Consider the following 23,691-nt stretch of genomic DNA (forward strand, 5'->3'; position numbering starts at 1 on the left):
GATATTGACAGAGAAGACAGGAAGAGACAGAAGACAGGAAGAGACAGAGAGGACAAGAAGAGACAGAAGACAGGAAGAGACAGAGACAGAGAGGACAGGAAGAGACAGAAGACAGGAAGAGACAGAGACAGAGAGGACAGGAAGAGACAGAAGACAGGAAGAGAGAGAGAAGACAGGAAGAGACAGAGACAAAGAGGTCAGGAAAAGACAAAGAGGACAGGAAGAGGCAGGGAGGACAGAAGACAGGAAGAGACAGGGAGAGACAGAGAAGTCAGGAAGAGACAGAAGACAGGGAGAGACAGAAGACAGGAAGAGACAGAAGACAGGAAGAGACAGAAGACAGGAAGAGCCAGAAAGAGCCAGAGAAGACAAGAAAGAGCCAGAGAAGACAAGGAAGAGCCAGAGAAGACAAGGAAGAGCCAGAGAAGACAAGGAAGAGCCAGAGAAGACAAGGAAGAGCCAGAGAAGACAAGGAAGAGCCAGAGAAGACAAGGAAGAGCCAGAGAAGACAAGGAAGAGCCAGAGAAGACAAGGAAGAGCCAGAGAAGACAAGGAAGAGCCAGAGAAGACAAGGAAGAGCCAGAGAAGACAATGAAGAGCCAGAGAAGACAAGGAAGAGCCAGAGAAGACAAGGAAGAGCCAGAGAAGACAATGAAGAGCCAGAGAAGACAAGGAAGAGCCAGAGAAGACAAGGAAGAGCCAGAGAAGACAAGGAAGAGCCAGAGAAGACAAGGAAGAGCCAGAGAAGACAAGGAAGAGCCAGAGAAGACAAGGAAGAGCCAGAGAAGACAAGGAAGAGACAGAGAAGACAAGGAAGAGACAGAGAAGACAAAGAAGAGACAGAAAGAGACAGAGAAGACAGGAAGAGACAGAGAAGACAGGAAGCGACAGAACACCGGGAGAGGCAGAGAAGACAGGAAGCGACAGAACACCGGGAGAGACAGAGAGTCTTGTGAACAAGCACTAATGCTAAAGGAAGGGTAACTAAGCTTGTTCAAAAGGCAAGATAAACCAGGTGTTATACTCTAGACAAAACAAAGACCCCTATCTCTATACACTCTGTCTGTCTGCACATCCTCTTTAGAGTGTGTGTGTGTGTGTGCGTGCGTGCGTGCGTGCGTGCGTGCGTGCGTACTATATATAGTCCTTAGCACTAGTGTAATCTGATGTAGCCTCCTTTTGCTCCTGCAAACCCTCACCACCAACCCTGATGCATTTATTTCACCCACCCCAGCAGCTCCCGCCCTCTCCTGCCCTCTCCCGACCTCTCTCTCCCTCTCTCTCCCGCCCTCTCCCGCCCTCTCCCGCCCTCTCCCGCCCTCTCCCGACCTCTTCCGCCCTCTCCCGACCTCCCTCTCCTGCCCTCTCCTGCCCTCTCCCGACCTCTCTCTCCTGCCCTCTCCCGCCCTCTCCCGACCTCTCCCGACCTCTCCCGCCCTCTCCCGCCCTCTCCCGACCTCTCCCGACCTCTCCCGCCCTCTCTCTCCCTCTCTCTCCCTCCCTCTCCTGCCCTCTCCCGACCTCTCCCGACCTCTCTCTCCCGACCTCTCTCTCCTGCCCTCTCCCGCCCTCTCCCGCCCTCTCCCGCCCTCTCCCGTCCTCTCTCTCTCGCCCTCTCTCTCCCGCCCTCTCTCTCCCTCCCTCCCTCTCCCGCCCTCTCTTGCCCTCTCCCGCCCTCTCTCGTCCTCCCTCTCCCGCCCTCTCCCGACCTCTCCCGCCCTCTCCCGCCCTCTCTCTCCCGCCCTATCTCTCCCGCCCTCTCTCTCCCTCCCTCCCTCTCCCGCCCTCTCTTGCCCTCTCCCGCCCTCTCTCGTCCTCTCTCTCCCTCCCTCTCCCGCCCTCTCCCCCACCCTCTCTCCCTCCCTCTCCCACCCTCTCTCCCGCCCTCTCCCCCACCCTCTCTCCCTCCCTCTCCCACCCTCTCTCCCGCCCTCTCCCCCACCCTCTCTCCCTCCCTCTCCCCCACCCTCTCTCCCTCCCTCTCCCCCACCCTCTCTCCCGCCCTCTCCCCCACCCTCTCTCCCGCCCTCTCTCCCGCCCTCTCTCCCTCCCTCTCTCCCGCCCTCTCCCGCCCTCTCCCGCCCTCTCTCCCATCCTCTTCCGCCCTCTCCCACCTGCACAAGTCACAGTTGATCTAATTATTGTTTAACAGACAATGGGTCAGAGGTGTTAGCCTCATTGCTTTTGGCAGGATAAGACTTACTAACTGTCAATTTCTCTGGATCAGTATCTGCTAAATTACTAAAACGTACAAATGTTGAACTCTGAACCTGTATGTACGTATGTTGAAGAGGAGACAATGCCATTTATATATAACAATACTGTTTTCCGATAATAACTTGTGTTTTATCATGTGGTATATTGTCCGTACCTTGTCTCCCAGGTATGTTCTAGGAGCGTGCCACAGGAGGTCTTGGTAGACATCAGGTACATCATCAAGGTCCGCCTCCACCACATCCTGTCCAGGATATACTGTCACAGGAACTTCCTGTCTGTCTGCTCCCAGCAGCACCCAGACCATCATGTCCATCACCTATAGAGATGGTATAATAACATTAATATAACACTTCCTGTCTGTCTGCTCCCAGCAGCACCCATCATGTCTATCACCTGGGGATTATACACATGACATATTACTACACATAAACAATGTTAATACGTGTAAAACAAACTTTACTTAAACCACACAGCATTGATTTAAAACTCAATTGTGTTGCAGAACAAACAGTACATCTCCTGAGTTTTATGACAGTTGTAATATAATCTGGGAACCTGCGGGCAAAATATGAAACTGTTGAGCAAACACACACAACTATAAGCACATCCCCCTGTCCTCTGTACTGATAAGCACATCCCTCTGTCCTCTGTTCTGATAAGCACATCCCTCTGTCCTCTGTTCTGATAAGCACATCCCCCTGTCCTCTGTTCTGATAAGCACATCCCCCTGTCCTCTGTTCTGATAAGCACATCCCCCTGTCCTCTGTACTGATAAGCACATCCCCCTGTCCTCTGTTCTGATAAGCACATCCCCCTGTCCTCTGTTCTGATAAGCACATCCCTCTGTCCTCTGTACTGATAAGCACATCCCTCTGTCCTCTGTACTGATAAGCACATCCCTCTGTCCTCTGTACTGATAAGCACATCCCTCTGTCCTCTGTACTGATAAGCACATCCCTCTGTCCTCTGTACTGATAAGCACATCCCTCTGTCCTCTGTTCTGATAAGCACATCCCTCTGTCCTCTGTACTGATAAGCACATCCCTCTGTCCTCTGTACTGATAAGCACATCCCTCTGTCCTCTGTACTGATAAGCACATCCCTCTGTCCTCTGTTCTGATAAGCACATCCCTCTGTCCTCTGTTCTGATAAGCACATCCCCCTGTCCTCTGTACTGATAAGCACATCCCTCTGTCCTCTGTACTGATAAGCACATCCCTCTGTCCTCTGTACTGATAAGCACATCCCTCTGTCCTCTGTACTGATAAGCACATCCCTCTGTCCTCTGTACTGATAAGCACATCCCTCTGTCCTCTGTTCTGATAAGCACATCCCTCTGTCCTCTGTACTGATAAGCACATCCCTCTGTCCTCTGTACTGATAAGCACATCCCTCTGTCCTCTGTACTGATAAGCACATCCCTCTGTCCTCTGTTCTGATAAGCACATCCCTCTGTCCTCTGTTCTCTACCTCAGTCCGTCGTTTCTCAGAGCTACGGCAGCGGTTGGTGGCTCCGAAACAGAAACAGGAAGTGCAACCTTTAGGGTTGGTGGGGTCAAGGTGGAAGGTCTCCACTCTGCACTGGTCACAACGACCACCCTGGACATTCTCCTGAAAAAGGAAAGGGACAAAGTTCTGCTACTTTGGCCAATAACGTCCTTGTGAGGATCTGCTTCCTGGTTGAACATATCCAACTCGAAGGACCATGAAAAATGAAATAACTTAATCTGCCTCTAAATACCAATCTAAGTATGCACGAAAAAAATGATTCATTATGTTATGTAGCAGAGAGAGGAAATACATTTTACATTGACATTAAAGTAAAGTTCACACAGACAGTAGGGTGGAGGTCACACAGACAGTAGAGTGGAGTTCACACAGACAGTAGGGTGGAGTTCACACAGACAGTATGGTGGAGTTCACACAGACAGTATGGTGGAGTTCACACAGGCAGTAGGGTGGAGTTCACACAGACAGTATGGTGGAGTTCACACAGACAGTAGGGTGGAGTTCACACAGACAGTAGGGTGGAGTTCACACAGGCAGTAGGGTGGAGTTCACACAGGCAGTAGGGTGGAGTTCACACAGACAGTAGGGAGGAGTTCACACAGACAGTATGGTGGAGTTCACACAGAGAGTAGAGTGGAGTTCACACAGACAGTAGGGTGGAGTTCACACAGAGAGTAGGGTGGAATTCACACAGACAGTAGGGTGGAGTTCACACAGAGAGTAGAGTTGAGTTCACACAGAGAGTAGGGTGGAGTTCACACAGACAGTATGGTGGAGTTCACACAGACAGTAGGGTGGAGTTCACACAGGCAGTAGGGTGGAGTTCACACAGACAGTAGGGTGGAGTTCACACAGACAGTAGGGTGGAGTTCACACAGGCAGTAGGGTGGAGTTCACACAGGCAGTAGGGTGGAGTTCACACAGACAGTAGGGAGGAGTTCACACAGACAGTATGGTGGAGTTCACACAGAGAGTAGAGTGGAGTTCACACAGACAGTAGGGTGGAGTCCACACAGAGAGTAGGGTGGAATTCACACAGACAGTATGGTGGAGTTCACACAGAGAGTAGAGTGGAGTTCACACAGACAGTAGGGAGGAGTTCACACAGACAGTATGGTGGAGTTCACACAGAGAGTAGGGTGGAGTTCACACAGACAGTATGGTGGAGTTCACACAGAGAGTAGGGTGGAGTTCACACAGACAGTAGGGTGGAGTTCACACAGACAGTAGGGTGGAGTTCACACAGACAGTAGGGTGGAGTTCACACAGGCAGTAGGGTGGAGTTCACACAGGCAGTAGGGTGGAGTTCACACAGGCAGTAGGGTGGAGTTCACACAGACAGTAGAGTGGAGTTCACACAGAGAGTAGGGTGGAGTTCACACAGAGAGTAGGGTGGAGTTCACACAGAGAGTAGGGTGGAGTTCACACAGACAGTAGGGTGGAATTCACACAGACAGTAGAGTGGAGTTCACACAGACAGTATGGTGGAGTTCACACAGGCAGTAGGGTGGAGTTCACACAGGCAGTAGGGTGGAGTTCACACAGGCAGTAGGGTGGAGTTCACACAGACAGTAGAGTGGAGTTCACACAGAGAGTAGGGTGGAGTTCACACAGAGAGTAGGGTGGAGTTCACACAGAGAGTAGGGTGGAGTTCACACAGGCAGTAGGGTGGAGTTCACACAGGCAGTAGGGTGGAGTTCACACAGACAGTATGGTGGAGTTCACACAGGCAGTAGGGTGGAGTTCACACAGGCAGTAGGGTGGAGTTCACACAGACAGTAGGGTGGAGTTCACACAGGCAGTAGGGTGGAGTTCACACAGACAGTAGGGAGGAGTTCACACAGACAGTAGGGTGGAGTTCACACAGACAGTATGGTGGAGTTCACACAGGCAGTAGGGTGGAGTTCACACAGGCAGTAGGGTGGAGTTCACACAGACAGTAGGGTGGAGTTCACACAGGCAGTAGGGTGGAGTTCACACAGACAGTAGGGAGGAGTTCACACAGACAGTAGGGTGGAGTTCACACAGACAGTATGGTGGAGTTCACACAGGCAGTAGGGTGGAGTTCACACAGGCAGTAGGGTGGAGTTCACACAGACAGTAGGGTGGAGTTCACACAGGCAGTAGGGTGGAGTTCACACAGGCAGTAGGGTGGAGTTCACACAGACAGTAGGGTGGAGTTCACACAGACAGTAGGGTGGAGTTCACACAGGCAGTAGGGTGGAGTTCACACAGGCAGTAGGGTGGAGTTCACACAGGCAGTAGGGTGGAGTTCACACAGACAGTAGGGTGGAGTTCACACAGGCAGTAGGGTGGAGTTCACACAGGCAGTAGGGTGGAGTTCACACAGAGAGTAGGGTGGAGTTCACACAGACAGTAGGGTGGAGTTCACACGGACAGTAGGGTGGAGTGGACACGGACAGCAGGGAGTGTGGACACGGACAGCAGGGAGTGTGGACACGGACAGCAGGGAGTGTGGACACGGACAGCAGGGAGTGTGGACACGGACAGCAGGGAGTGTGGACACGGACAGCAGGGAGTGTGGACACGGACAGGAGGGAGTGTGGACACGGACAGGAGGGAGTGTGGACACGGACAGGAGGGAGAGTGGACACGGACAGGAGGGAGTGTGGACACGGACAGCAGGGAGTGTGGACACGGACAGCAGGGAGTGTGGACACGGACAGGAGGGAGTGTGGACACGGACAGGAGGGAGTGTGGACACGGACAGGAGGGAGTGTGGACACGGACAGGAGGGAGTGTGGACACGGACAGGAGGGAGTGTGGACACGGACAGGAGGGAGTGTGGACACGGACAGGAGGGAGTGTGGACACGGACAGGAGGGAGTGTGGACACGGACAGGAGGGAGTGTGGACACGGACAGCAGGGAGTGTGGACACGGACAGGAGGGAGTGTGGACACGGACAGGAGGGAGTGTGGACACGGACAGGAGGGAGTGTGGACACGGACAGGAGGGAGTGTGGACACGGACAGGTCTGACCTTGCAGAGGCATCGTCCCGTGTAAGAGTCACACACTTCCTCCTCTGTCCCCGCGTCGTTGCAGTCACATGGCCTACAGTTGGGGTAACCATAGAAACCATGGGTGCAGCGATTACACCGACGACCAATGATGTTGTTCTTGCATCTGAGAGACGAAAACAAACATATCAGTCAGTCGGTAACATCACAGAGAATATTCATTATGAACCAGTCAGTAACATCACAGTACAGAGAATATTCATTATGAACCAGTCAGTCAGTAACATCACAGTACAGAGAATATTCATTATGAACCAGTCAGTCAGTAACATCACAGTACAGAGAATATTCATTATGAACAAGTCAGTCAGTAACATCACATCACAGAGAATATTCATTATGAACCAGTCAGTAACATCACAGTACAGAGAATATTCATTATGAACCAGTCAGTCAGTAACATCACAGAAAATATTCATTATGAACCAGTCAGTCAGTAGGTAACATCACAGTACAGAGAATATTCATTATGAACCAGTCAGTAACATCACAGTACAGAGAATATTCATTATGAACCAGTCAGTAACATCACAGTACAGAGAGAATATTCATTATGAACCAGTCAGTAACATCACAGTACAGAGAGAATATTCATTATGAACCAGTCAGTAACATCACAGTACAGAGAATATTCATTATGAACCAGCCAGTAACATCACAATACAGAGAGAATATTCATTATGAACCAGTCAGTAACATCACAGTACAGAGAGAATATTCATTATGAACCAGTCAGTCAGTCAGTAACATCACAGTACAGAGAATATTCATTATGAACCAGTCAGTCAGTAACATCACAGTACAGAGAATATTCATTATGAACCAGTCAGTAACATCACAGTACAGAGAATATTCATTATGAACCAGTCAGTCAGTAACATCACATCACAGAGAGTATTCATTATGAACCAGTCAGTAACATCACAGTACAGAGAATATTCATTATGAACCAGTCGGTAACATCACAGTACAGAAAAGATTCATTATGAACCAGTCAGTCAGTAACATCACATCACAGAGAATATTCATTATGAACCAGTCAGTCAGTAGGTAACATCACAGTACAGAGAATATTCATTATGAACCAGTCAGTAACATCACAGTACAGAGAATATTCATTATGAACCAGTCAGTCAGTAGGTAACATCACAGTACAGAAAATATTCATTATGAACCAGTCAGTCAGTAGGTAACATAACAGTACAGAGAATATTCATTATGAACCAGTCAGTCAGTAACATCACAGTACAGAGAATATTCATTATGAACCAGTCAGTAACATCACAGTACAGAGAGAATATTCATTATGAACCAGTCAGTAACATCACAGTACAGAGAGAATATTCATTATGAACCAGTCAGTAACATCACAGTACAGAGAATATTCATTATGAACCAGCCAGTAACATCACAGTACAGAGAATATTCATTATGAACCAGTCAGTCAGTAACATAACAGTACAGAGAATATTCATTATGAACCAGTCAGTAACATCACAGTACAGAGAGAATATTCATTATGAACCAGTCAGTAACATCACAGTACAGAGAATATTCATTATGAACCAGTCAGTAACATCACAGTACAGAGAGAATATTCATTATGAACCAGTCAGTCAGTCGGTAACATCACAGTACAGAGAGAATATTCATTATGAACCAGTCAGTCAGTCGGTAACATCACAGTACAGAGAATATTCATTATGAACCAGTCAGTCAGTAGGTAACATCACAGTACAGAGAATATTCATTATGAACCAGTCAGTCAGTAGGTAACATCACAGTACAGAGAATATTCATTATGAACCAGTCAGTCAGTAGGTAACATCACAGAGAATATTCATTATGAACCAGTCAGTCAGTAGGTAACATCACAGTACAGAGAATATTCATTATGAACCAGTCAGTCAGTAACATCACAGTACAGAGAATATGCATTATGAACCAGTCAGTCAGTCGGTAACATCACAGTACAGAGAATATTCATTATGAACCAGTCAGTCAGTAGGTAACATCACAGTACAGAGAGAATATTCATTATGAACCAGTCAGTCAGTCGGTAACATCACAGTACAGAGAATATTCATTATGAACCAGTCAGTCAGTGATGTCAGCATTTCCACAGTAGTCAGATATTCGTTGTGGTCTCATATTCAATCACAATGTCATGATGATTCTCACTTTGATTAATTGCAGAGTTTCTCCAAAGACAATAATCACTCCAAATGTTTGGCTGTGTTGCCCGTGTGCCTCTGGTTCAGTGGTGTGTGTGCAACGCTCTACAGGGTGTTAGAACAGGAAGTTAAACTCTACCCGTACATGTTTCTACAGCTTAGAAACAAGCTTTAGGAACAGGAAATTAACTTACCTGTTACAATGTCCTCTACAGGTTAGAATAGGAAGTTAACTCTACCTGTTACAATGTGCTATTACAGGGTAAGAATAGGAAGTTAAATCTACCATTACATGTCTCTAAAAACCAAGGGGGGGTAGTTAGTAGAACAGGAAGTTAACTCTACCTCTTACAATGTACTCTACAGGGTTAGAACAGGAAGTTTAACTCTACTGTACAATGTCTCTAAAGGGTTAGAATAGGAAGTTAACTCTACCTGTTACAAGGTCTCGACAGGGTTAGAAAGTGGAGAAAGTTAAATCTACCTGTACAATGTCTCTACAGGGGTTAGAATAGGAATGTTAACACTACTGTACAATGTCTTTACAGGGTTAGAATAGGAAGTTAAAACTCTACCTGTACAATGTTCTACAGGGTTAGAACAGGAAGCTCAACTCTACCTGTTACAATGTCTCCAAAAGCTTAGAAAATGCCTCCTAGAACAGGGAAGTAACTCTACCGGTACAATGTCTCTACAGGGTTAGAATAGGAAGTAAACCTACCTGTACAATGTCTTTACAGGGTTAGAATAGGAAGTAAACTCTACCTGTCACAATTGTCTCTACAGGGTTAGAAAGGAAGTTAACTCTACCGTACAGTCTCCTCTACAGGGTAGAAACCGGAAGTTAACGCTACCTGTACAAATGTTCTACAGGGTTAGAACAGGAAGTAAATCTACTGTCAATGTCTTACCAGGGTTAGAACAGCGAAAGTTAAACTTACCGGTAGCAAATGTCTCTACAGGGTTAGAATAGGAAGTAAATCTACCTTGTACAATGTCCTACAGGGTTAGAACAGTAAGTTAATTTACTGTACATGTCTCTACAGGGTTAGAATAGGAAGTAAATCCGACCTGTTACAATGTCTCTACAGGGTTAGAACAGAGGAAGTTAAATTAACTGATAGAATGTATCTACCGGGTTAGAAATAGGAGTTAATCTACCTGTACATGTCTCTTACAGGGTGAGAATAGGAAGTTAACTAACCTGTTACAATGTCTTACAGGGTTTAGACTAGAAGGTAACTCTACCTGACAATGTCTCACAGGTTAGAATAGGAAGTTAACTCTACCTGTTACAAGTCTCTACAGGGTTAGAATAGGACGTTAAATCTACCTGTACAATGTTCTCTACAAGCTTAGAAACAGGAAGTTAACTCTACCTGTACAATGTCTCTAACAGGCTTAGAACAGGAAGTTAACTCTACCTGTACAAATGTCTCTTACAGGGTTAGAACCAGGAAGTTTAACTTCATACCTGTACAATGTCTTCTACAGGGTTAGAACAGGAAGTTAACTCTACCTGTTACAATGGTCTCTACAGGGTATAGAAAGGGAAGTTAACTCTACCTGTCAATGTCTCTACAAGCTCTAGAACAAGCTTAGAACAGAAGTTAACTCTACCTGGACAATGTCTCTACAGCTTAGAACAGAAGTTAACTCTACCTGTACAATGCTCTACACGGGTTAGAACAGGAAGGAACTGTCTACCTGTACAATGTCTCGACAGGGTTAGTAACAGGAAGTTAAATACTAACTGATACAATGGATCTCTACAGTGGTTAGCTTAGAAAAGGAGTTAACTCTACCGGTACAATGTCTCACAGGGTTAGAACAGGAAGTTTAAATCTACCGTACATGTCTACAGGGTATAGAAACAGGAAGTAACTCTACGGTACACTGTCCTCTACAGGGAAAAAAACGGTATAGATAGGAAGTTAAACTACCGTACAATGTCTTCTACAGGGTTAGAATAGAAGTTAAATCTACCTGTACAATGTCTTACAGGGTTAGAATAGGGAAGTTAACTCTACCTGTACAATGTATCTACAGGGTTAGAATAGGAAGTTAAATCTACGTACAAGTCTCTACAGGGTTAGAATAGCGAAGTTAAATCGACCCTGTACAATTCTCTACAGGGTAGAATAGGAAGTTACATTTCCGGTACAATGTCTCTTACAGGTTAGATAGGAAGTTACATTACCTGTACAATGGCTCTACAGGGTTAGAATAGGAAGTTAAATCTACTGTACAATGTCTCTACAGGTTAGAAATAGGAAGTTAAATTTACCTGTCAATGTCTCTACAGGGTTAGAATAGGAAGTTAAATTTACCTGTACAATGTCTCTACAGGGTTAGAACAGGAAGTTAACTCTACCTGTACAATGTCTCTACAGGGTTAGAACAGGAAGTTAACTCTACCTGTACAATGTTTCTACAAGCTTAGAACAAGCTTAGAACAGGAAGTTAACTCTATGTACAATGGTCTTACAGGCTTAGACAGAAGTTAACTCTACCTGTACAATGTCTTACAGGGTTAGAACAGGAAGTTAACTCTACCTGTACAATGTCTCTACAGGGTTAGAATAGGAAGTAAACTCTACCTGTACAAAGTCTCTACAGGGTTAGAACAGGAAGTTAAATTACGTACACAATGTTTACAGGTTTAGAACAGGAAGTTAACTTACCTGTACAATGTCTCTACGGGTTAGAATAGGAAGTTAAATCTAGGTACAAATTGTCTCTACAGGGTATAGAACAGGAAGTTAAATCTACCTGTACAATTACTTACAGGGTTAGAATAGGAAGTTAACTCTACATGTACAAATGTCTTACAGGGCTAGAATAGGAAGTTAAATCTAACCTCTGTACAAGGGTCTCTACAGGGTTAAGAATAGGAAGTTAACTCTACCTTGTACAATGTCTCTAAAGGGGTAGAATAGGAAGTTAACTCTACATGTACCAATGTCTCTACAGAGGTTAGAACAGGAAGTTAACTCTACCTGTACCAAGGTCTCTACAGGGTTAGAATAGGAAGTTAACTCTACCTGTACAATGTCTCTACAGGGTTAGAATGGAGTTAAATCTAAATTACAATGTCTCTACAGGGTTCAGAATAGGAAGTAACTCTACCTGTACAATGTCTCTACAGGGTTAGAATAGGAATAACTCTAACTGTACAATGTCTCTACAGGGGTAGAACAGGAAGTTAACTCTACCTGTTACAATGTCTCTACAAGCTTAGAACAAGCTTAGAACAGGAAGTTAACTCCTACCTTGTTACAATGTCTCTATAGTTAGAACAGGAAGTTAACTCTACCTGTACAATGTCTCTACAGGGTTAGAACAGGAAGTTAACTCTACCTGTACAATGTCTCTACAGGGTTAGAACAGGAAGTTAACTCTACCTGTACAATGTCTCTACAAGCTTAGAACAAGCTTAGAACAGGAAGTTAACTCTACCTGTACAATGTCTCTACAGGCTTAGAACAGGAAGTAACTCTACCTGTTACAATGTCCCCACAGGGTCCATATCGAACGGAAGTTAACTGTACCCTGTACAATTGTCTCTTACAGGGTTAGAACAGGGACAGTTAACAATCTACCTGTTACAAGGTCTCTACAGGTTAGAACAGGAAGTTAAACATCTACCGTACAATGTCTCTAAAGGGTTAGAATAGGAAGTAATATACCTACAATGTCTCTAAGGGTTAGAATAGGAAAGTTAACTCTACCGTACAGTCTTACAGGGTTAAGAATAGGAAGTTAAATTCTAACTGTACAATGTCTCTACAGGGTTAGAATAGGAAGTTTAAATCTAACTGCTTACCAATGCTCTACGGGTTAGAATAGGAAGTTACATTTTCCCTGTACAAATGTCTTACAGTGTTAGAATAGGAAGTTACATTTTACCTGTACAATGTCTCTAACAGGGGTTAGAATAGGAAGTTAAATCTACCTGTACCATGTCCTACAGGGTTAGAATAGGAAGTTAAAATTTACCTGTACATGTCTCTACAGGGTTAGAATAGGAAGTTAAATTACCTGTACAATTCTCTACAGGTTAGAACAGGAATTAACTCTACCGTACAATTCTCTACAGAGTAGAACAGGGAAGTTAACTCTACATGTACAATGTTTCTTACAAGCTTAGAACAAGCTTAGAACAGGGAAGTTAACTCTACCTGTACAATTTCTCTAACAGGTAGAAACAGGAAGTTAAACTCTACTGTACAATGTATTACAGGGTTAGAATAGGAAAGTAAAAAAACTCTACCCTGTACAAATGTCTTATACAGGTTAGAACAGGAAGTTAAATTACCCTGTACATGTCTCTACAGGGTTAGAAACAGGAAGTTAACTCAACCTGTACAATGTCTCTACAGGGGTTTAGATAGAAGTTAAATCTACCTGTACAAGTCTCTACAGGATTTAGAATAGGAAGTTAAATCTACTGTACAATGGCTCTACAGGGTTAGAACAGGGAAGTTAACTCTACCTGTACAATGTTCGACAGGGTTAGAATAGGAAGTTAACTCACTGTACAATGTCTCGACAGGGTTAGAATAGGAGTTAAACTCTAACCTGTACAAATGTCGCTACAGGGGTAGCAATAGGAAGTTAACTCTAACGTACAAGTCTCTACAGGGTTAGAATAGAAAGTTAACTCTACCTGTAACAATGTCTCTACCAGGGTTAGAAACAGGAAGTTAACTACTGCACAATGGTCTCTACAGGCGTTGAATAGGAAGTAACTCACCTGTACAAATGTCTCTACAGGGTTAGAATAGGAAGTTAAATCTACCTGTACAATGTCCTCTACAGGGTTAGAATAGAGAAGTTAAACTCCTACCGTACAATGTCTTTTACAGGGTTAGAATAGGAAGTTTAACTCTACCTGTACAATGTTTACAGGGTTAGAACAGTGAAGTTAACTCTACCCGTACAATGTCTCTACAAGCTTAGAACAAGTTTAGAACAGGAAGTTAACTCTACCTTACAAAGTCTCTATAGGCTTAGAACAGGAAGTTAAAAAAAAAAAAAACAAAACACAAAAAAACAATAAAAAAAACTCTACCTGTACAATGTCTCTACAGGGTTAGAACAGGAAGTTAACTCTACCTGTACAATGCTCTCAGGGTTAGAAACAGGAAGTAAACTTACCGGTACAATGTCTCCTACTGGGTTAGAACAGGAAGTTAAACTCTACCTGTACAATGTCTATACAGGGTTAGATAGGAAGTTCAATTACATGACAATGGTCTCTACAGGTTAGAAAGGAAGTTAACTACCTGTAAAATGTCTCTACAGGTTAGAACAGGAGTTAAATCCTACCTGTACAATGTCTCTACAGGTTAGAAATAGGAAGTTAACTCTACCTGTACAATGTCTCTACAGGGTTAGAATAGAAGTTAAATCTACCTGCACAATGTCTCTACAGGGTTAGAAACAGGAAGTTACTATACCTCTACAAATGTCTCTACAGGTTAGAACAGGAAGTTAACTATAACCTGTTACAATGTCTCTACAGGGTTTTAGAACAGAAGTAACTCTACTGTACAATGTCTATTACAGCTTAGAACAAGCTTAGAACAGGAAGTTAACTTCTACTTGTAACAAGTCTCTATAGGCTTAGAACAGGAAGTTAACTCTACTGTACAATGTCTCTACAGGGTTAGCCACAGGAAGTAAATCTACCCGTACAATGTCTTCTACAGGGTAGAAAGGAAGTTAACTCTACGGTACAATAGTCTCTACTGGGTTAGAATAGGAAGTTAAACTTTCTACTGTACAATGTTTCTACAGGGTTAGATAGGAAGTTAAATTACCTTACATGTCTCTACGGGTTAGAAAGGAAGTAACTCTACTGCTGACATGTCTCTACGGGTTAGAATAGGGGAAGTAACTCTACCTGTACATGTCTCTACAGGGTTAGAAACAGGAAGTTAAACTCAACCTGTACAATGTCTCTACAAGCTTAGAACAAGCTTTAGAACAGGAATGTTTAACTCTACCTGTACAATGTCTCTATAGGCTTAGAACAGGAAAGTTAACTCTACATGTACAATGTTATACGGGTTTAGAACAGGAACGTTACTCTACATGTACAATGTCTCTACAGGGTGAGAAACAGGAAGTTAACTCTACCTGTACAAGTCTCTACAAGCTTAGAACAAGCTTAGAACAGGAAGTATAAAACTCTACCTGTACAATGTCTCTACAGGCTTTAGAACAGGAAGTTAACTCTACCTGTACAATGTCTCTACAGGGTTAGAAAAGGAAGTTAACTGTACCTGTACAATGTCTTACAGGGTTAGAACAGGAAGTAAAAATTCTACCTGTCCAATGTCTCTACAGGGTTAGAACGGAAGTTAACTCTCCGTACAATGCTTACAGGTTAGAATAGAGAAGTTAAATCTACCTGTACAATGTCTCTAAGGGTTAGAACAGGAAGTTAATGCTCCCGTACATGATACAAAATGGAGAATCTCCTACAAGTCTCTAAGGTAGAATGGAAGTAACATCTACCCTGTAATGTCTATACAGGGTTTAAATAGGAAGTAACATTCCTTGTACAATGTCTCTACCGAGTTAGAAAGGATAAAAAAGGGGTTAACTTTACCTTGTACAATGCTCTCTACAGGGTTAGATATAGGAAGTTAATCTTACCTGTACAATGTCTCTGACAGCTGCAAGTCTGTAGAACAGGAAAGTTAATTTACCTGTACAATGTTCTCTACAGGCTTCTAGAATAGGAAGTTAACATCTACCTGTACAAGTCTCTACAGGGTTAGAACAGGAAGTTAACTCTACCTGTACAATGCTCTACAGGGTTTAGAATCAGGAGTTAACATACCTTGACAGATGTTCTACAGAGATAGAAAAGCTGTAGAACCAGGAAGTTAACTCTACCTGTCAATGTCTCTAACAGGGATTAGAACAGGAAAGTTAACTCTACCTGTACAATGTCTCTAAGGTTAGAACAGGAAGTTAAACTCTACCTGTACAATGTCTCTACAGGTTAGATGGAACAGGAAAGTTAATATCTACCTGCTACAATGTTCTACATGTAAAAGGTTAGAACAAGGAGTTAAACTCTATACTGTTACATGTCTCTACAGGGTTAGAATAGGAAAGTTAACATCTACCTGTACAAGTCTTACAGGGTTAGAAAGTGAAGTTAAATCTACCTTGTACAAGTGTTTACAGGGATTAGAAAAGAGGAATTTAACTAACCTGTACAATGCTCACTACACACACACGAGTTTGCAGAATACTGTGCACACGATTTACTTACAGACATTCCGGTCAATAAGGGTGAATACGGAAGTTAACTTACTGTACATGTCTCTAAGGGTTAGGAATAGGAAGTAAAATTCACCTGTACAATGTCCTTCCACAGTCTTTAACAGGTACCTATGAAAGCTTAAGTTAGAAGTTGAACAGGAAGTTAACTTACATGTACAATGTCTCTACAAGGTTTGACAAGTTTAGAACAAGGAATGTTAAATCGTCTACTGTACAATGTCTCTACAGGGTTAGAATAGAAGTTAATCTCTACCTGACATATTGTCTCTACAGGTTAGAATAAATAGAAAAGGATAGTTAAAATCTACCTTGTACAATGTCTCTACAGGGTTCAGAATAGGAAAGTAATTCGTACCTGTACAATGTCTCTACAGGGTTAGAATAGGATAGTTCAACTCTACGTTACAAGGTCTCGTACAGGGTTAGAACAGGATAGTAACGTCTACCTGTACAATGTGTATATACAGGTCTTAGAACAAGCTTAGAAAGGAAAGTTAACTCTACCTGTAACAATGTCTCTACTAGGTTAGAAACAGGAAGTTAACTTCTACCTGTTATACAATGTCTCTACAGGCGTTAGAACAGAGAGTTAAACTCTAACTCTGTACAATGTGTGCGTACAGGTTAGAACAGGAATTTAACCTACGGTACAATGTCTCTACAGTAGAGCGTAGATAACAGGAAGTTCACACGTCTACCTGTACAATGTCTCACTAGGGGTTAGTACATAGGAAGGTTAATCTACATTGTACCAATGTTCGTCTACAGGGTTAGACAGGAAGTTAACTCTACTGTACAATGGCTACTACAGGGGTTAGAACAGGAAAGTTAAATTAACCTGTACATATGTTCTACTAGGTTGTTCGAAAGCGAAGTTAACTCTACCTGTACAATGTCTCTACAGGTTTAGAAAGGAAGTTAAACTCTACCTGTACAATGTCTCTACAGGCGTTAGAACAGCTGCGACAGGAAGTAACTCTACCTTCACAATGTAGCTCTTACTGAGGTGTAGAAAAGGAAGTTTAACATCTATCGTACAATGTCTCCCAGGTTTAGAACAGGTATAGTCAACTCTACATGTACAATGTCTCTACAAGCTAGAGCTTAGAACAGGAAGTTAACTCTACCTGTTACATGTTCTCTAAGGCTTAGAACAGGAAGTTCACAATCTCTGTACAATTGTCTCTCTACAGGGTTACGAACAGGAAAGTTACTCTACCTGTCCAAGCTTTAAGGTCTCTGAACAGGAAGTATCTACCGTAAATGTCTACTTGAATAGGAAGTTAAACTCTACCGGTACAATGTCTCTACTGGGTGTATAGATAGGAAGTTAAATCATACCTGTACAATGTATATACAGGGTTAGATAGGAATATAATGTCTACCTGTACCAATGTCTTCTACAGGTTAGAAAGCGGAAGGTAAATCTCTACCTGTACAACTGTGCTCTACAGGGTTAGAAAGGAAGTTAAATTACACGTACAATGTCTCACAGGGTTAGAATAGGAAGTTAAACTCTCACTCTGTACATATGTCTCTACAGGGTTTTAGAAACGGACGTTAATCACCTGTACAATGCTCTTACAGGGTTAGACATAGGGTTATTACAAGCTAAGTAAAAGTTTACCTGTACAATGTCTTAACTAGGGTTACGAACGGAAGTTAAACTCGACCTGTACAATGTCACTCTACCAAGCTTAGAACAAGCTAGAAGAGTTTAACTCTACGCTACAATGTCTCATACCAGTCGTAGAACAGGAAAGTTAACTCTACCTGTACAATGTCTCTACAGGGTTAGAAAGGACGGTAACTCTACTGTACAATGTCTCTACAGGGTTAGATAAGGAAGTTAATCTACCTGTACAATGTCTACAGTTAGAACAGGAAGTTAACTTACGGTACAATGTCTCTACAGGGTTGTAAAGGAAGGTAAATCTTACCTGTACATAGGTCTCTACAGGGTTGCGAGAATAGGAAGTTTAAATTACCTGTACAATGTACTCTAACGAGGTTTAGAACTAGGAAGTAACTCTACCTTGTCACAATGTATCTACAGGGTTAGAATAGGAAGTATACATCTTCCTGTACAATTCTCTACAGGGGGTTAGAACGGAAGTTACATCTACTGTACAATGTTCTCACAGGTGTTAGAATAGGAAGTTAAATCGACCTGATACAATGTTCTTACATGGTTAGAATAGGAAGTTCAATTACCTGACAATGTCTCTACAGGTGTAGAAATAGGAAGTTATAATCGTACACTGTACTAATGTTCTCTACAGGGTTAGAAACAGAAGTAACTTACCTGCTACAATGTCTCTCTACAGGGTTAGAACACAGGAAGTTACTCTGACCTTGTACAATGTCTCTAACGGGTTAGAAAAGGAAGTTAACTCTACTGTACAATGTCTTCTACAGAGTTAGAAAACAACAGGAATTTAAACTCCTACCTTTACAAGTGTCTCATTACAGGGTTAGAAACAGGAAGTTAAACTTCTACCTGTACAATGTCTACTAGGGTTAGAAACAGGAAGTAACTCTACCTGTACACACTGTCTCACGGGTGTAGAAAGGAAGTTAACTATCACTGTCACAATGTCTACTAAACGGGTTAGAACAGGAAGTTAACTCTTGCTACCGTACAATGTCTCTACAGGGTTAGAATGGAAGTTTAACTCTAAACTTTACAATGTCTTACAAGGGTTAGAATAGGAAGTTAAATCTAACCGGTTAAATGTCTCTACGGGTTTAGAATAGGAAGTTAATCTTACCTGTACAAGTGTCTCTACAGGGGTTAGAATAGGAAGTTACATTTCCATGTACAATTTGTCTCTACAGGGTAGAATAGGAGTTCCAACTCTTACTCTGTTAACAATGTCTCTACAGGTTAGAACTAGGAAGTTAATCGTTCTACCATGTACATGTCTCTACAGGGTTAGAATAGGAAGTGTCAATGTTACCCGAAAATGTCTCTACAGGTTAGAACTAGGAAGTTAAATTCATACCTTGTACAATGCGCTTACAGGCGTAGAACAGGAGAGTTCACTCTACCTGTACGAAGTCTCTACAGGGTTAGAACAAGGAAGTTAACACTTCTGACCTTACAAGTCTTACACCTAGAACGCTTAGAAAGGAAGTTAACTCTACCGGTACCAAGTTCTCTTACTGGGCTTTAGAATCAGAAGTTAACTACCTGTGTACAAGTCTTACAGGGTTAGAATCAGGAAGTTGTAAATTCTACTTAACTACAATGTTCTACAGGTGTAGAACAGAAGTTAAATCTACCTGTACAATGTCTCTGACAGGAGTTAGAACAGGAAGTTAACTTACCGTGTACAATGTCTCTACGAGTAGAATAGGAAGTTAAATACTACTGTATACAATGTCTCTACAGGGTAGGAATAGGAAGTTGAATCTACTAATTACAATGTCTCACATGGTTAGAATAGAGAAGTTAACTTACCGTACAAGGTTCTACAGCGGCTTAGAAACAGGAAGTTAAATCTACCTGTTACAATGTCTCTACAGGGTTAGAACAGGAAGTTAAATCTACCTGTACAATGTCTCTACAGGGTATGAACAGGAACGAACATTACCTGTTACAAATGTCTCTACAGGGTTAGAATAGGACAGAAACTACTTAAAAGTAAGGTATACGAGATAACTACTGATACTACAATGTCTATACAAGGGTAGGAATAGGAAGTTAAAACTCCTACCGTACAATGTCTCTACATGGTGTTAGAACAGGAAGTTAACTACCTACATACAAGTGTCCTCTACAGGTTAGAACAGGTAGTTAACTCTACCGCTGTAACAATGTCTATACAGGGTTAGAATACGGAAGTTAAACTCTACCTGTACAATGCTCTAATTACGGTAGAAAGGAAGTAATCTACCTGTACACATGTCTCTACAGTGGTTAGAACTAGGAATGTAAATCTACCTGTACAATGTCTCTACAAGCGTTAGACAAGTTGACAGAAGTTAACTAACGTACAATGTCTCTACAGGGTTAGACTATAGGGAAGTTAATCTACCTTGTAACAATGTCTCTACAGGGGTTAGAAATAGGAAGATTAATCTTACCTGACAGATGTCTCTCAGGGGTTAGAAACAGGAAGTTAAATCACCTGTACAATGTCTCTACAGGGTAGAATAGTGAAGTTACTCTACCTGTACAAGTCTCTACCAGGGTAGAATAGGAAGTTAAATCTACCTGGTACAAATGTCTCTACAGGGTTAGAACAGGAAGTTACTAACTTACTGTAACAGGGTAGAATAGGTTTCTCCCTACAATGTCTCTACAGGGTTAGTAACAGGAAGTCTACTATACCTGTCCTACACTGTCTTACAGGGTTAGAAAGAAGTTAACTCTACCATGTACAATGTCTCTACAGGCTAGACGAAGTTAGACTACCATGTCAATGTTCTTCAGGATTGAGCAGGGGGGGAAGTTAAACTCTACCTGTTACAATGTCTTACAGGTAGAACAGGGAAGTTAACTATACCTGTACAATGTCCTCTACAGGGTTAGATCACAGAAGTTAACTCTACCGTACAATGTCTCTTACAGGTTAGGAAACAGGAACGAGTAACTCTACCTGCTTACAATGTCTCTACAGGCTTGAAAGTAGAAAGGAAGTAAACTCTAACTACAATGATCTCTAACAGGGTTGAGAATAGGAAGTTAACCTCTACTCTGTACAATGTCTCTACAGGGTTAGAAAAGGAAGTTAACTCTACCTGTACAACGTCCTCACAGGGTGAAGTAGAAGTTAAATCTACCTGTACAAATGTCTCTGACAAGGGTTAGATAGGAAGTTAATCTACCTTTAACAATGTCTATACAGGGTTAGAACAGGAAGTTAATACCTACATGTATCAAGTCTCTACAGGGTAGAATCGGAAGTTAAAACTCTACCCTGTACAGAGTCCTCTACAGGGTTAGAACTAGGAAGTTAAAATCTACCGGTACAATGTCTTACATGGTTAGAATAGGAAGTTAACTCTACCTGTACAATGTGTCTCACAGGGTTTAGAAAGGAAGTAATTATATCTACCGTACAATGTCTCTGACAGGGTTCAGAACAGGGAATTTAATCTCTACCCTGACAATAAGCCTACGCTTGAACAGGCTTAGAATAGGAACGTTAAACCTACCTGTACAATGTCTCTATAGGGCTTAGACAGGAAGTAACTCTACCTGTGTACAATGTACTTGCTACAGGGTTAGAAACTAGGAAGTTAACTTACACTGACAATGTCTCTACAGAGTTAGAATAGGCAATTTAAACTCTTTACCGTTACAATGTCATTACAGGGTTATTAGAGATACAGGAAAGGTTAATCTTGCCTTTTGTAGTCAAGTCAATACACAGGGTTGAGGATATTAGGAAGTTATACCATCTACCTGTTACTAAATGTCTGCCGCTTTCTGTACTTGGGAGTTAGATTACTTAGAAGTAGGAAGTTATAATCATCATCGTGTACAATTGTTCTATACAGGGTTAGAGCAGGATTAGAATTTGTTTTGAGACAAAGTTTAAACGTACCGGTATCATCATGTTTTGCTTCTAACAGGGTCGTAGAATAGGAAGCTTTAGTTTAAGATCTACCTGTACAGATGTCTCTACGCGGCATAATCAGGAGTTAAACTTTACCTGTACAATGTCCTTACAGGGTTTAGAATCAGGCAAGTTTAAATACTACCGTACATGTTCCTCTCTACTAGGGTGTAGAATAGGAAGTTAACATCAAGTACAATTGTCTCTACAGGGTTAGAATAGGAATGTATAACTCTACCTGTACAATGTCTCATACGGGCGTTAGAACAGGAACGTTAACTGTACCTGTACATGTCTCTACAGGGTAGAAGTAGAGTTATAAAAACTCCTACCTGTACAATGCTCTACAGGTTAGAATATGGAAGTTAATATCTACCTGTACAATGTCTCTACAGGGTTAGAAGAAGTATAATCTACATGTAGCAATGTCTCTACAGTGGTTAGAATACGAAGTAAATATACCTGTACCAATGTTCTACAGTGGTTAGAATAGAACGTTAAATTCTACCTGTACTATGTCTCTACAGGGTTTAAAACAGGAAGTTAACTTAACCTGTACAAGTACTTACAAGCTTAGAACAAGTCTTAGGAACAGGAAGTATAACTCTACCTGGCAATGTTCTACCTAAGGCTGTAGAACAGGAGAGTTAACTCTAACCCTGTACAATTGTCTTACAGAGCTTGAAACCTAAACAGGAAGGTTAAAGCTACCTGTACAATGTCTCTTACAGAGTTAGAACAAGCTCAGTTAACAGGAATTAACACTTAAATGGTCATCTACTAGGGTGAAATTAGGAAGTTAAACTCTACTGTACAATGTCTCTAAGTTAGCGATTTATACCTGAACAAGTTTCGGTTAGAACAGGAAGTTAACTCTACCGTGTACCAATGTCTCTACAGGAGCTTAGAAAAGCTATAACGGAAGTTAATCTACCCTGTACAATGTCCTGTCTACAGGGTTAGAAAAGGAAAGTTAAACTCTACCTGTACAATGTCTTACAAGCTTGGTTAGAACAGGAAGTTAATATCGACCTGTACAATGTCTCACGGGTTAGAATAGGAAGTTAACGTCTAACTGCTACAATAGTCTCTACAGGGTTAGAATAGGAAGTTGAAATCTCTTACAATGCCTCGTTAACGAGCTCTACTAATGTCCTCTACAGGGTTGTCAGTAATCAGGAAGTTAACTCTACCTGTACAATGGTCTATACAGGGTTAGAATAGGAAGTAACTCTACCTTACAATGTCTCTACAGGGTTGAACAGGAAGTTAACTTACTGTACAATGTCTCTACAGGGTTAGAATAGGAAGTTAAATCTACCCTGACAATGTCTCTACAGGGTTAGAACAGGAAGTTAAATCTACCTGTACAATGTCTCTACAGGGTTAGAATAGGAAGTTAAATCTACCTGTACAATGTCTTCAGGGTTAGAACAGGAACGTTAATCTACTGTACAATGTCTCTACAGGTTAGAACAGGAAGTGTAACTCTACTGTACAATGTCTCTACAGGGTTAGAAAGGAAGTTAACTCTACCTGTACAATGTCTCTACAGGGTTAGAATAAGGAAGTTAAACTTAACTGTACAATGTCTCTACAGGGTTAGAATAGGAAGTTAACTACACTGTACAACATGCTTACAAGCTTAGAAAGTAGAACAGGAAGTAACTCTACACTGTACAATGTCTCTACAGGCTTAGAACAGGAGTTAACTCTACCTTACAATGTCTCTACAGGGTTTAGAACAGGAAGTTAACTATACCTGTACAATGTCTCTACAGGGTTAGAACTAGGAAGTTAAATCTACCTGTACAATGTCTCTACAGGGTTAGAACAGGAAGTTAACTCTACCTGTACAATGTCTCTACAGGGTTAGAA

The 23,691-nt window shown here is 42.3% G+C and overlaps 1 protein-coding gene across 1 annotated transcript in view; it reads right to left on the reverse strand.

Annotated features, from left to right (window-relative positions):
• LOC120059549 (laminin subunit alpha-5-like) overlaps nucleotides 1-23,691 on the reverse strand; it is a 316,678-nt gene that overhangs the window by 67,712 nt on the left and 225,275 nt on the right. The window contains 3 exon segments of the mRNA XM_039008682.1: nucleotides 2,372-2,533; nucleotides 3,688-3,828; nucleotides 6,729-6,873. Of these exon segments, the coding sequence (XP_038864610.1) occupies nucleotides 2,372-2,533; nucleotides 3,688-3,828; nucleotides 6,729-6,873 (448 nt within the window).

This window comes from Salvelinus namaycush, chromosome 14 (assembly GCF_016432855.1).
Source record: "Salvelinus namaycush isolate Seneca chromosome 14, SaNama_1.0, whole genome shotgun sequence".
Taxonomy (NCBI): domain Eukaryota; kingdom Metazoa; phylum Chordata; class Actinopteri; order Salmoniformes; family Salmonidae; genus Salvelinus; species Salvelinus namaycush.